This window comes from Amphiura filiformis, unplaced genomic scaffold (genome assembly GCF_039555335.1).
Source record: "Amphiura filiformis unplaced genomic scaffold, Afil_fr2py scaffold_390, whole genome shotgun sequence".
NCBI classification, from domain to species: Eukaryota; Metazoa; Echinodermata; class Ophiuroidea; order Amphilepidida; family Amphiuridae; genus Amphiura; species Amphiura filiformis.
In genome coordinates, this window is record NW_027305854.1 from 1 (window position 1) to 15599 (window position 15599).

Consider the following 15599-nt stretch of genomic DNA (forward strand, 5'->3'; position numbering starts at 1 on the left):
TAGCCGTGACCAGCAAGTTTTAAAAAAAGACTGTTAAAGAAGACTAATAAGATGCTCCCGCGAGACTATATTTACACCTAACATTAAAACACTTGACTTCTATTGTTCTATGATATTTTTCGCTGGGTACAAAGTGTATCTAAAACCAGGTTTAATGTTATTTAGGGTCCCAAATGTAATATCTTGACAACTCATTAATTCAAAAAGGGACACCAATCCTACAGTCAACCATTGTTTAATAATAAACAAACACTTTTGCTTCATTTCACCCGGTATTTCATAGCGAAAATTAGTGGAAAATAATGCTGATCCAGAATTTTTGGACAAGGCTACAGCACTAGCGGGCAATCACCTACACACTACTTTTTCAGATTTACTTCCAATTATACCCTAGCATCTTCTGAGATACCCTACATAAAAATTCTGAGCCCCATTCGCCAAAAAATCAAGTTTTTCACAATTCTTTTGTTCTTTCCGGACGATGCACCCATTCATATAATAAATAATGTACTTCGACAGAGCAATTTATATCAGAGTCCCGTAGCTCAATGGTTTTGGCGTTCGACTCGGATCCGGGATCCGAGTTCGAAACCTGGTAACCAACAGTTTTTTTTTTCAATATTGTATTAAACAATAATTTTATTGTCATTAATCAAGGATAACACAATTTTAATCATCCAGTGCTATTGTGATATTTTTTTTTATCAAAGTAAGATGTTTGATTCTCAGGTTTATTATTTATTATATTAAGGGCTGGGGTATGAACGTTTGGACAGTATTTATTTTGGGACATCAGAGCACATCAGACATATCGAATTGCATTCTGAATACGAAGAATGTCATTCTGATATCAAATAATTTTGATTTTTGAAATTCGCAATTTAATACACATTTTATGGCATATCATTAAAAATTGATATTTTTGATATTTAACAGTACTTGAAGTAAACTTTATAAATCTGATGATTTATACTTAAAGTGTATGTAGGTAGGATGAAAAGCCGACGATCAATTGAAAATTTTGACCTTTCGTATTGAAGATATGGATTTTTTTGCCCAAAACACCAAAAAAAATTAGGTCTTTTGGGAAAAAAAATCCATATCTTCAATATGAAAGGTCAAAATTTTCAATTGACCGTCGGCTTTTCCTCCCTGCTACATACACTTTAAGAATATATCATTAGATTTATATAATTTACTTCGAGGACTGTTATATATCAAAAATTGAAAAATATCAAATTTTTATAATTTGTCATAAAATTTGTATTATATTGTGATTTTCAAAAATGAAAATTATTTGATATCAGAAAGACATGCTTCGTATTCAGAATGCAATTCGATAAGTCCGAGGTGCTCTCATGTCCCACAAAAAATACTGTCGAAACGCAATAAACGCTCATTTTAGATCCCTTAAGGGCCTATTTAAAAAAAAAAACCTATAGTGCAGCCGCTAGCAGAACAAATAATAAAAAGAAATCTCTTTATTACTTTATTTATTTATTTAAATCTGAACAACACAATAATCTGAATAACACAAGAAACTAGATCAGGTTACCTATATTTTCTCATTTAAATAAAGTTCTGTCCTACCACGGGGCGATTCGCATGATAATAGGACAATAAAACATGTAATATGTATGAATGGTTGTTGAATCGATCTAGAGACCTGTCCCTCTGTCATCTTCAGCTATCGTAGAACTGTATTCCTACACGACTGTCATTTCAATTATTATACCGTTCCGGTTGGTTTGTTGCATACACTCTATAGGTGTGAAAAATTGTTCCACTAATATGGAAGGCCAGCAGGGACAAAAACGTATCCAAAAAGAGACAACCAAATATGGAAGGCCATTTAAAGTCATACGTAAAGACAAATTAGCAAAGCGGCAAAAATACACAAAGGTCTATTGAAAGGAGGGACTGTCCCCAACACAGACACACAGAACAACTTGGCACAGCCTATAGGAATGTGCAACATGATTTTCCACAGGGCTGAAAAGAACCACAAGCCGCGAAATTTTGATAGCCAACAAGCTTAAACTATTTAATTAACCCTCGATAGAGAGCAGGGCTTGAAGAATGAGGGAAATTAAAATCACAAACCGCGAAAGACCGCCAACAACCGCCGCTCAATAGGGATGTCAAACTAGATTGCCCCACATGGTTACAAAGAACCACAAACCGCGAATTTTGGATATCCACCTAAATTGCCCCGCGGGCTACAAAGAAGTATGGTTATCCAACAAGCTTAAGCTATAAATTACCCCCCCCTCAGAGACTGCAGGGCTTGAAGAATAAGGGAAATTAAAACCACAAATCGCGAAAGACCGCCAACAACCGCCACTCAATAGGGATGTCAAACTATATTGCCCCGCAAGGCTACAAAGAACCACAAACCGCGAAATATGGATATCCAACCAGTTTAAAAGACCAATTAGCCACCGATAGAGGCCAGGGCCTGAACAAGTAGAGAAATTAAAACCACAAACCGTGAAAGAACGCCAAAAACCGCCGCTCACTAGGGATATCCAACTAGATTGGCCCGCAGGGCTACAAAGAACCACAAATCGCGAAATTTGGATATCCAACAAATTTAAACCACAAACTGCGAAAGACAACCAACAACCGCCGCTCAATAGAGACATCCAGCTATATTGCCCCCCAGGGCTTCAAAAACCACACACTGTGAAGCATAGTTATCCAACAAGCTTAAACTATAAATTAACCCCCGATAGAGGGTAGGGCATAAAAATGTGGGAAATCAAAACCACAAACCGCGAAAGACCGCCAACAACCGCCGCTTAATAGGAAATCCAACTAGATCTATAAATCTAAATAACTATCAACTGCGAAATTTGGATATCCAACTAGATTGCCCCGCAGGGCTACAAAGAACCACAAACCGCGAAATATGGATATCCAACCAGTTTAAAAGACAAATTAGCCACCGATAGAGGCCAGGGCCTGAACAAGTAGAGAAATTAAAACCACAAACCGCGAAAGAACGCCAAAAAACGCCGCTCACTAGGGACATATCCAACTAGATTGGCCCGCAGGGCTACAAAGAACCACAAATCGCGAAATTTGGATATCCAACAAATTAAAACCACAAACTGCGAAAGACAACCAACAACCGCCGCTCAATAGAGACATCCAGCTATATTGCCCCACAGGGCTTCAAAAACCACACACTGTGAAGTATAGTTATCCAACAAGCTTAAACTATAAATTAACCCCCGATAGAGGGTAGGGCATAAAAATGTGGGAAATCAAAACCACAAACCGCGAAAGACCGCCAACAACAGCCGCTTAATAGGGAAATCCAACTAGATCTATAAATCTAAATAACTATCAACTGCGAAATTTGGATATCCAACTAGATTGCCCCGCAGGGCTACAAAGAACCACACACCGCGAAGTATAGTTATCCAACAAGCTTAAACTATAAATTAACCCCCGATTGAGGGTAGGGCATGAAGAATGAGGGAAATTAAAACTACAAAATAGAGACATCCAGCTATATTGCCCGCAGGGCTTCAAAAACCACACACTGTGAAGTATAGTTATCCAACAAGCTTAAACTATAAATTAACCCCCGATAGAGGGTAGGGCATAAAAATGTGGGAAATCAAAACCACAAACCGCGAAAGACCGCCAACAACAGCCGCTTAATAGGGAAATCCAACTAAATCTAGATAAATCTAAATAACTATCAACTGCGAAATTTGGATATCCAACTAGATTGCCCCGCAGGGCTACAAAGAACCACACACCGCGAAGTATAGTTATCCAACAAGCTTAAACTATAAATTAACCCCCGATTGAGGGTAGGGCATGAAGAATGAGGGAAATTAAAACTACAAACCGCGAAAGACCGCCAACAACCGCCGCTTAATAGGGAAATCCAACTGGATTGCCCTGCATGGCTACAAAGAACTATCAACCGCGAAATTTGGATATCCAACTAGATTGCCCTGCAGGGCTACAAAGAACCACACACCGCGAAGTATTGTTATCCAACCGCCGCTTAATAGGGAAATCCAACTAGATTGCCCTGCAGGGCTACAAAGAACTATCAACCGCGAGATTTGGATATCCAACTAGATTGCCCCGCAGGGCTACAAAGAACCACACACCGTGAAGCATAGTTATCCAACGAGCTTAAACTATAAATTAACCCCCGATAGAGGGTAGGGCATGAAGAATGAGGGAAATTAAAACTACAAACCACGAAAGACCGCCAACAACCGCCGCTTAATAGGAAATCCAACTAGATTGCCCGCAAATCTACAAAGAACTATCAACCGCGAAATTTGGATATCCAACTAGATTGCCCCGCAGGGCTACAAAACCACAATCATTAAAACATAATTATCTTGCTAAGTCGTGGCACTTAGACGCTTCCGTAGTATAAGCCTTGCTACATAGTTTCAATTTGAAGTAAATCGGACTGACTCTGTGTCTCGCTGGCATCGTCAATATTGGGTATGTGTTGTTCATATTTACATTTTCTTAGTTGCCTTGAATAATTAAAGTATATTAAAATGTATATGTATCCTATTAACATTACAGTCACGCGGTAGCAGTGACCATCAAGTTTTCAAAATAACGGCTGATAAAGTTTTATTAAATTATTTACTGTCATAAATCAAGGATAACATAATTTCAAATATCTATTTTTCGAGCTTTCCAAGCTTAGAGCTGCTTGGCTACATTCATAAAAAGAAAGAAAATCCACCAAAAAACGTTGACAACGTAAAAGCAAGCAAGTTTAAAAAGCCCCCACCTCGGCTCACTTTTTGAAACTTGGTCCCATTTTGAATATCAACAACAAATCGGTGTTTTTAACGTTTAAACAATAGCATCATTGCCATTAACATGCCTACTTGTTATTCGTTTAATTCAATCATTGGTCATGAACTTAATAATTATTATAAAACAAAACATGTAGGATATTGGCCAAGAACAACATAATAACATATCGCATCAGCACATTAAAGATACATAACACTTCTGGAAATGTTTTAAGTTGATAATTATGACAAAGATTAAATCAGTATCTTTTTACAAATGGGACCAAGTTTCAAAAAGTGAGCCGAGGTGGGGGCTTTTAAACTTGCTGCTTTTACGTTGTCAACGTTTTTTTGGTGGATATCACTATTCGTCTTACATCTTGTTTGTACATCCCAGCTGCGTGACGCTCCGGCGAGCTAATACAAGCATTGTAGGCACTGAAACGAATAGGCAATTTTCTTTGTTTTGTCTCCTTTGTTTAGCTCGAAAAGGAAGGGGACAACGTGATCAGTAGCTATCAGTGAAAATTAAAATTTAAATAGGAATCTGTTCTTTATGCAAATCACACATTTAATGCCGAGAGATTGTTTAAACTTTGACAATTTTTTTTCCTAAACATCTATTTTCTTTAACAGATATCAATACAATTATCCAATTTAGTGCGATCTGTTGCAGACACAGAGATGCAGATGAATCCAGTTGAACGTGTTCAATACTATGCAGGTGTACCTACAGAGAATTATGGAGGTTGGTTTGGCTTTTTTTTTTAAATCTAAGGGTGTCCATATTCCATAAAATTCTCTTTTGCAAAAAAACCCAGACATTAAAATTGCTCAATTTATAGTGGGACACTGAAGTGCAGATGAATCCTGTTCAATTTATATTCTGCAGATGTACCTACAGAGCATTATGGTGGTTGGCTTACTTCCGATTCATCATAACATGACTAAACCACTTCAGTCTGCTTATCGTACTTCGTATATCACTGAAACTGCCTTCCTCAGTGTTCAAGATAATGTTGGCAAAGGTTTTGATTGATGGAATACATCCTATTTCAATTGATGTACTATGTTCAGATAGCAAACTGTCAATTTTGAAAATGGTGCCCCACAGGATTCTGTTCTTGGACCTGTGTCTTTTACATTATACACTGATGCCCACAGGCATTACCGTAAACTGCATGAAATTGGCCTAAATTGTCAAAAAGTGGCCGACAAGAACAAAATATGGGAAATTTTGCCGAAAGTGGGGAGACACATCCCCCTGTTCCCCACAGGATTGACGTCCCTGCTCACAGGGTTCTGTTCTTTGACCTCTGTCTTTCACATTATACACATTAAGACATTCTGCAAAGGCACAACATGCAATATCTCATGTACGCCAATGTCATTGTACTCTGTCATTTATCAAATTAAAAGATCCCATTTGATGTTGACTCCACATTGTGAAGTGTGCTTTGTTCAAATTATCTACTTGTGAGAAATATACAGTGATGGATGGTGGGCAACACATTGATATTGAATGAGGATAAGACAGAGTTTATTGCTATTTCTTCTTCAGAAGCTATCAAATCTTATAGTAATGTGAAATATCCTTTTGGAAACACAACATTATTTCCGGTAACATCCATGCGGAATATTGGTGTTGATTTTTGACGATATAAATAAAGTCACTGGATGACCATGAAACAAACGGAGTAAAAAATGTGAACTTCTATCTATCTTCGCAATATGGCAAAACGTTAGCATCGTGCAAAAACGGTAACAAAAAACAACAACTGTATTTTCCCAAATATCTTAACTCACGTAAATTCAGAAATGACAGCTGGGTAAAATGAAAAGATCAGAGTAAGTAGATGACAGGACTGTCATCTTTGTTTAAATATGTTGCACGAAAATCTTAACTAAAGCAGATATACATGATGTGGCCTCTCGACTAGAATAAGCGCGCACACTCTACATACCACAATGCTTCATCTCAGTCAGGATCCGGCTCGCATAGCTCTCATACAGGTGACCGATATAATAAGGTCCTAGAGGAATTGAACTGATTCTGACATCCGTATATTTGCAGCGATGTGATTCTATAAATGCATGTATATGTAGGGGTATATGAATGTATATAAGCATGATGTGTGGGGTGAGGTGTGTATGTGGAATCTAGAGTGAGGGTATCATGTGTGTTTATATATAGTAAAAGTCTTCTTTTTAAACATAAGAACATTATTATCGGACTCGTATCGGTACTACTCGTGATTGTTTCTTTGTTTGAAGGTAAGAAACCTCCATTTAATTGGCCTAGTTGTGGTGCAATCCAAATTGAACACGTATCTGTGCGTTATGATAAAACTCTGCCACCAGTGCTACAAGATGTTACTGTATATGTACAACCTGGAGAAAAGGTTAGTAGATATTAAACTCCCAGAGATACGCGAAATAGACGAAATACACGAAAAAGGCGAAATATGCGAATTGATATTTATTAGGCTCAAGAGTAAACATGGTAAATAAAGGGAAGCCAAATATCTCCTCTTGCGTGTAGAACGCACCGTAGTGGAGCTAGTTTTTTGAAAACAAAACCACTCACTATAAATGAAAAAATCAAAATGGCCTATATCACCAAATAAAAAATGGCCCACCTAACCATGCTAACTGTGAGCCAAATAATGCATGAAACAAAATATAACAAAAAACTGACCAAATACCTCATGTAAAATTTAGCTGCCTTCAGTGGTAAAGGAGGTGCCTTAATATTTACCCAATTTTTGCCGACTTACCTCTGCGCTTGCTACTAGTCAGTTCTGGAGTGGTTTTGAACATGGTTTTTCAACCCTGATTTTACAATCCCTATAAATAATAACCAAGATTAATTCTATTTATAAACATTCAAGTTGCACTCATCTCATATTACCATTTTTATCAACATAATATCGAGATCATATAACGCTTTAAACAAACAAAAAGGTGACAAACATATTGTGCGAAACGCACTCAAACTGAAATTGGACGTAGCTTATGTTGGAATTAAAGCAAGCTCATTGAGATACATTCCTTACATTTTTGAAAACGTTCTTTATTTTAGGTCGGTATATGTGGACGAACTGGAAGCGGGAAATCTTCACTAACGCTGTCGTTGTTGCGAATAATTGAGACATTCAAAGGTAAGTGGGTCAAAGGTCAACCGCTGTTATTAGGCCTACTTTAAAAATCAGCAAATTAAAGACGCAAAACAGTTACATCTTCATAAAGATTGTTAGCATCTAAAATAATGAATCGTTTATTGTTGCTTTCACGCAGGTAAAATAATCATTGATGGCGAAAATATAGCTTTGATGCCACTGACTACTTTAAGACAAAGACTGTCAATTATACCACAAGATCCTATACTATTTACAGGGACAATAAGGTAATATAACTTTCTCTCTCTCTCTCTCTATCAGCACCGCTGTCACCCAAAGACCCCATATTTTTTTATGATTACATGCTCTATTACCCAAAGATCCCTTATTATTTTCCCTTTCGATCTGTCACCTAAATACACTTACATTTCCATTTGAACAGCAACGAGTCACCATGGTCATCTATCACTGCTTTTGTTACTTCTTTTGAAATAACAAAGCCATTTAGAACTAAAAATTCAATTTTCGGGGCTTCTTTTGGCTCTCACCCAAAGACCTCATTTTAAAAGGCCATATTCTCACTCAATGGCCCCCTAATTTAGATCCAAACGGTTCGTCTCTTACCCAAGGGCTCCATATTTTGTACATTTTGCTCTCACCGAATGCCAAAAATCATGCTCTCACCCAATGACCCCATATTATATATTTTGCTCTCACCGAATGCATCTAACTGAAAGTGCCAGCTTTACCTATATCCATTTCATATTGAAGTGCACCCCTCCCGGAATTTAGCTAAACAACTGATGGCATCGGATTTTGGCATGGGCAGACAAAATGAGTCTCTCGGATATGGTAAAGAAATTTCCATTGAAGTCCCGGGAAAGGTCTTAATTTTGCTGTAAATTGTGAAAATAATCTTTCAACTTCCATAGTATCTTTTTCAATACCCGATTTAACTTTCTACACAGGACAAATTTGGACCCAACACGTAGCAAATCGGATAAGGAACTGTGGAATGCACTAGAAATAGCACAACTCAAGCCTATCGTTTCTGAGTTCAATCTTGGCCTTGGTAAGGTGCTAAAAACTGCTAATTAACAATAAATTGTCTTCGTGCTTGATTCAAAAATAGTTGTTGTTTTTTCATTACATTCGTAACTGCAATTAATGTGAGGTGTGTTCAAATCTTCGGAAAACAGTCAGTAGTATAAGATACACTAACCATAGGCGTATAATATAATAAGCGTATAATATCTAACGTCTTTTGTACCCATGGCCATTGATATATCAGCTGCTTCGACGTACATGTCATTGCAACGAGTCGACATTGACGCCCGAAACACTACAGTAGATTTTATGGCTTATTAAAAACTCAGTTGACTCTTGGTTAGCTCTAGAATCTGTTGATAACCAGTTTGAGGAAAATATCTATTTATGTTAAGCATCAACCGAAAATGTTCATTCCTGGAAAGAAATATTACCCATTTAATCATATAAGAATGATGTATTTCAATTTCATATTTGTAGATACATCCGTATCAGAAGGTGGTGAAAATTTCAGCGTTGGTCAGCGTCAACTATTTTGTTTAGCTCGAGCTTTTCTCAGGAATTCCCGTGTTCTTATCATGGACGAAGCCACGGCCTCAATCGACTACAGCACGGTAATTATAATAGGTTATTTGTATTATTATATATGATGCGTGCCTCGTTATTTTAAACAAATCACGTGATGACCTAGAGAAGATTACATAGATTCGAACCCATGACATCTTCTTCTTCTTCTTCTTCTTCTTCTTCTTCTTCTTCTTCTTCTTCTTCTTCTTCTTCTTCTTCTTCTTCTTCTTCTTCTTCTTCTTCTTCTTCTTCTTCTTCTTCTTCTTCTTCTTCTTCTTCTTCTTCTTCTTCTTCTTCTTCTTCTTATTCTTATTATTATTATTATTATTATTATTACACAGCCGTGACGTTAGTCACGGCTGTGTCTTTTTTCTTACAGGTTCTTCTTTCTTTCTTCTGTCAACCATTACATTTGCTCTAGCACTCACACGCTTACATCGATTTTGACCTAACTTGGTCACAATGATCATTGACCGTGCCCCTACATGTCACATGAAACTCGTGGGGTCAAAGGTCACGCAGGGGTCATAGGGGTCAAAAACGTGATTTCAACTAAAAATGCATCTTCTCCCACAACTTACGTATGACAGCGATGCTACTTGCACACATGAATTGTTATTACCCAGTGTCTATGTGGTGTACACAGATTTGGGGTCAAAGGTCATTAAGGGGTCACTTCCGGTATAAAACGAAAAACCTTCAAAAATTTTTATTAGCTAAGTAAAACATTGCACAGTAACGGTATGTTCACATATGATCCGCAGTCACCCAATGTATATGTGGTATTTTTTTTATTTGAGGTCAAAGCTCATTAAGGGGTCACTTCCGGTATAAAAAGAAATACATTTAAAATGCATCTTCTTCCACAAATTATGTGGGACAGAGACGTTACTTGCACACATGCATTGTTATTACCCAGTGTCTATGGGTGTACACAGATTTGGGGTCAAAAGGTCATTAAGGGGTCACTTCCGGTATAAAACGAAATACCTTCAAAAAATTTATTAGCTAAGTAAAACATGGGACAGTAACGGTATGTTCACACGTGATCTGCAGTCACCCAATGTATATGTGGTATTTTTTATTTGGGGTCAAATCTCATTAAGGGGTCACTTCCGGTAAAAACGAAATACCTTTAAAATGCATCTTCTTCCACAGATTCTGTAGGACAGTGACGCCACTTGCACACATGCATTGTTATTACCCAGTGTCTATGGGGTGTACACAGATTTGGGGTCAAAGGTCATTAAGGGGTCACTTCCGGTATAAAACCAAAAACCTTCAAAAATTTTTATTTGCTAAGGAAAACATATAACAGTAACTGTATGTTCACACATGACTTGTGGTTACCCAATTCATATGTGGTATTTTTTTATTTTGGGTCAAATGTCATTAAGGGGTCACTTCCGGTCTAAGACGAAAAACCTTCAAAATGCCCCTTCTGCCACAAGTAACATGGTAAAGTGATACCACGTGCACACATACGTTGACATTAGCCAATGTCTATGAGCGTTTTCATATATTTTGGGGTCAAAGGTCATTAAAGGGTCACAACACGGCTGTGTTCGTGGTCTTAGACCACAGCTAAGTCTAGTTCTTATTCTTATTCTTATTCTTCTTCTTTATTATTATTATTATTCTTATTCTTATTCTTATTCTTATTATTATTACTAATATTATTATTGTTATTATTATTCTCATATTTCATTTTATTTTTTTAATTCAGGAGAAGTTACTGCAAGAAGTTGTTGCTTCCGTTTTCAAGGACAAAACTGTGCTGACGATCGCTGTAAGTTTGGTTCTAAATTTATATTCAACAAGAATTGTCGTGACCCTAGTTCCGAAATTGTATATCACGTAAGATTCACGTCCGTCGTCTATCTCGGGTGGTGCAGTTCTCGGGTACAGCAGAGCTGCTTCCTCGAAGCTCATCTAGGAGCTGGGGCTATGAAGGAATGATTATTCCCCTGCGTACATCACATTCGGTTTCATAATTGAGGAAAATAGAATACAGTGCAAATACTAACATTTTCATTGTATATTAAACCTATTTATTTTTGTACTTATTATAGAAAGATAGACAAACGAATCTAGAAACATTGGCCCAGTCCATTTTTGTTGCTAATATTACTGTTATTGTATTATTATTATTACTATTACTATTACTATTATTTTTATTATTATTATTATTATTAGTGTTATTATTATTATTTTTACTATTACTATCGTTATTATTATTATTATCATTATTATCATTATTATTATTATTATTATTATTATTGTTATTATTATTATTATTATTATTATTATTATTATTATTATTATTATTATTATTATTATTATTATGTTTGTCTTTTAGCACCGAGTGTCCACCATACGTGAATCAGACACAATCTGGGTTTTAAGTGATGGTGAGATCATTGAATGTGACAGCCCTGCAAACTTACTGGCGAAAGAAACTTCGGAATTCTACTCCATGGTTCAAGCTAATAAATAAGCGTATGACATTGAATTGGTTAATATTTCACTTGCAGTTTGACTTCAATAAGGATCTATATTCATATGTTAACTCGTAATATTACGGGATTATTAGTATTTTAAATCCTGGTGGCCGTATTTATATGAGTACCGAAAGATCCTTGATTTTGATAATTTCAGCTCTGAAAGGTTTTTGCAGGCGATTTTCAACCAGAAAGCCAAGAAAGACCCTTGATTTGGACTGTTCGCAGCTCCAAAAGTCCCATTTTACTTGTTCGCAGCTCCCCCAAGACCCCCTTTTATCGGTACGTCGTCAGCTCCCAAAAACCCACCAAAATTGTTCGTTGTGCCCCCCCCATCCCCGGGTATGAGTAATGCAACCCAAATTTTGTTTGGAAGAAGTGTAGCAGAAATATTAGCATCTAGCATAACAGAGATGTGCTGATGGAGGTAGAACCTTGTGAATGACCTGCGTCATCATTATCATTTGATCATAGGTATTGGAGGAACAGATGATTTGATCGAATTGTTAGAATATAATATTAAATATGATCAGATTTGTAGTATTGGGACCCGTCATGAGTACCGATCACGGCCTGTGAGTATGCATACGGGTATGGATCCCAACCAAAATAAGTCATGAGTACGGGTACGGATCCTGGGCCATAAGTACGGGTATGGGTCCCAGGCCATGAGTACGGGTGCGAGTCCCATTTAAAGCCATTATTATGTTTTGTTGAATCCAAGTGTGTGAAAATATTGGATCCAAAATACAATAATGATAAAATTGGATGCTTTACGCTACGTCTCGTCCAATATTTTAAACTATCCAATTTTCAATCTATCCAATTTTATATCAAAATATGGCGGGAGTACGAGTACAGACCTGTGAGTACGAGTACGGGTACGGGTACTACAAGTCTGAATACGATACTATATAATTTTACTAAATTACACTGTATCGTAATAATACAGTTTAGGTGGGGAGCCGGTATACATTATCAATAATTTATCATACTAGTAAATGTTGAATTATTCTCTCATTATAAGGTGTATTGGCCTTATTTAATAGCATCATCTGACACCGCACAAATATACAGATCTACATCTCCAGGAAATTTTTGATCTATTTACCATGTTACCATCAATGGTAATCGCCCCATTTGTGCACAATTGACAAAAATGGAGCGATGAAACAATTGCGTGACGTCAAATATGTGGGTTAAGTCGGTTACCGCGGATTAGAATATTCGTGGATTATTTGTAAAATTAAACAGGAATTTCCTGACAGCAAAGTGACCAGCAATTAGCTGATTTTTATGGAAATTATTATTATTATTATTAACCACTGGTTTTCCGTTTTAAAAACTCAGATTTACAAGTTATATCGTGTTTAAAATCAGGAAAATCTGGATGAAATAGAAACATGTTAGAATAAAAAATGTGGCAACTTAAGTGCCGTGCCACCGGCCACATCACTTGTTTTATTTTATAATTTTAACCGTGTAAACTTCACAATATGGAAGCGCCTGTTTATTTTGTTAAGACAAAGTATGATAGTAAACTGTGTGTTCCCATTTGGAATATTCTATATTTAAAGAATATCTTTGTATAAATAGGCCTATACGATTTGTATAAACTGTGTTTTCTGAACTACAATATTTAAGACATTTTCTACTAGAGAAATGCCAATAAAAAGTATGTAAGAATGGTATTAGGTCCTGTTAACGTAAGCTTAAGACAGAAATGCTTGAATACAGGGTTGTATGCCTATTTACATCTTTGAAATAAATTCAACAAAATGTGAAATATTTTGAAAAATGAGAAGAAAAATAATAACATTTTGTGAATTTAGAAAAAATACGGGGTCATTTGGTGAGAGATTATCCACAAAAAGGTCACGTGACAGTAAAACAAAAAAGGTCATTGAGTGAGAAGGAGTTAACGGGGGTCATTGCAAAATGAGGTAAATGTGGCTGGACTGGCTGCACATCCCCGTCACCTTTTTTTCAGAGTACTTTTTAGTGAGTGACCCCCTCATTGTCGTGATAGCGAAACTTGGTTTGTATTTCAAAATTCGTTGTTGAACGAGTGTTAAACGAGTGTTGCAAACCCATTACCCGCACAAGATTTTAACCAAAGTTCACCCCAATCATGCCAATGTCAAAAAGAAATCTATGCCACATGACTGATGTGAGCCATACGTGGGGATGGATCTGTGTAGTTTTTTCGGCGAAATATCCTCACATGAATCTATGTATTAACCCTGGCAAATGTCCAACTTACTCTATTGTCGTGTACAAGGTGACGCACAAAAAACTACTGCTTGAATGAAGCAAAAAGGCATAATTGTATAAAATTATGGTTTAAGCAATCGCAATTAGTTCTTGTACTATTGATATGTTCTCGACCTCAAGAAATTACTACTGGCTCTATCAATGCCACTTGCCGGGATACCTAAAGTTGTACATTAGGGTAGTAATTTAGTATGACGATCAACAAGAAATGCCAATGCCATTAATTTAAATTTTTTTAAACTAATGGCGCTATGGGCTCCCTTGACATAACTTTTAGATACAAACTATAAGCATGATAAGTGCCCTCTTGAATAGGAGCTAAGTGCAACTTTCAAAATCCGACTTGAAGCCACTCAAGCGCCCATAACTCGACCAAATGATATCGTAGAGCAACAAAACATGTATCAAAATGCGCAGGAGAAAGTTGTGCTTTATATACATTAAATAAGTTTTTGCTATATAAACTCAACCCAGAAAGTATCAAAAGCCAAATGCGTTCGTCGTGTACACACACACACCCCCACACACCCCCACCCACAAAATCAAGACAAAGGACACCGATGTGCTCTGTTTACTTAACCATGAACTTTACTTTATTTTACTCCTTCGACTTCCAACTTCAATACTTGCTACCCTTTACTTATCTCTGACTTATCTCATGAACTCTTTCTGCTGACATCTCAATATGGTACTTGGTGTGGCCACCACCACTGTCTATCACTGCCTGGATTCGTAGTCGCATGCTCTGAACAAGATGTCTTATCTTTCCTTGGTCGATATCTCGCCATTTCCTGAACAGGATGTGCCGAAGGCCTTTTAAGGTGGTGTCAGACTTGATTGCCTTGTTAGCTTTCCTCCGGAGTGTCTCACAAGTGTTCTAGTGGATTAAGGTCAGGGCTGATCTTTGCAGGCACATCGGTGTCCTTTGTCTTGATTTTGTATGGGGGGTGGGGGGGGGGTGTACACGACGAACGCATTTGGCTTGAATAGTGCAACTTTCAAAATCCGACTTGAAGCCACTCAAGCGCCCATAACTCGACCAAATGATATCGTAGAGCAACAAAAGAGGTATATCAAAATGCGCAGGAGAAAGCTGCGCTTTATATACATTAAATAAGTTTTTGATATATATTTCAGTTCCCGATATATCTAACCATCTATAATCGTTGCGATACTTTTTGGGTTGAATTTATTTCACATTATTAAATCCATAATATTGGATGTTCAATTACAAAGTCAGGTTTGCTTGATCTGCCTCTGCATGCATGGCTTCTTTTATAGAAGAATTACTGTATCAT

The 15599-nt window shown here is 37.0% G+C and overlaps 1 protein-coding gene across 1 annotated transcript; it reads left to right on the top strand.

Moving 5' to 3' along the window:
• Positions 1-5415: 5415 nt before the first annotated feature.
• LOC140145556 (ATP-binding cassette sub-family C member 9-like) lies at positions 5416-12151 on the top strand. The gene is made up of 8 exons (XM_072167261.1): positions 5416-5541; positions 7068-7195; positions 7876-7954; positions 8091-8199; positions 8881-8984; positions 9440-9573; positions 11253-11315; positions 11886-12151. The coding sequence occupies exons 1-8, from the start codon at positions 5478-5480 to the stop codon at positions 12021-12023; spliced, it is 819 nt and encodes a 272-aa protein (XP_072023362.1). The 5' UTR covers positions 5416-5477; the 3' UTR covers positions 12024-12151.
• Positions 12152-15599: the final 3448 nt, after the last annotated feature.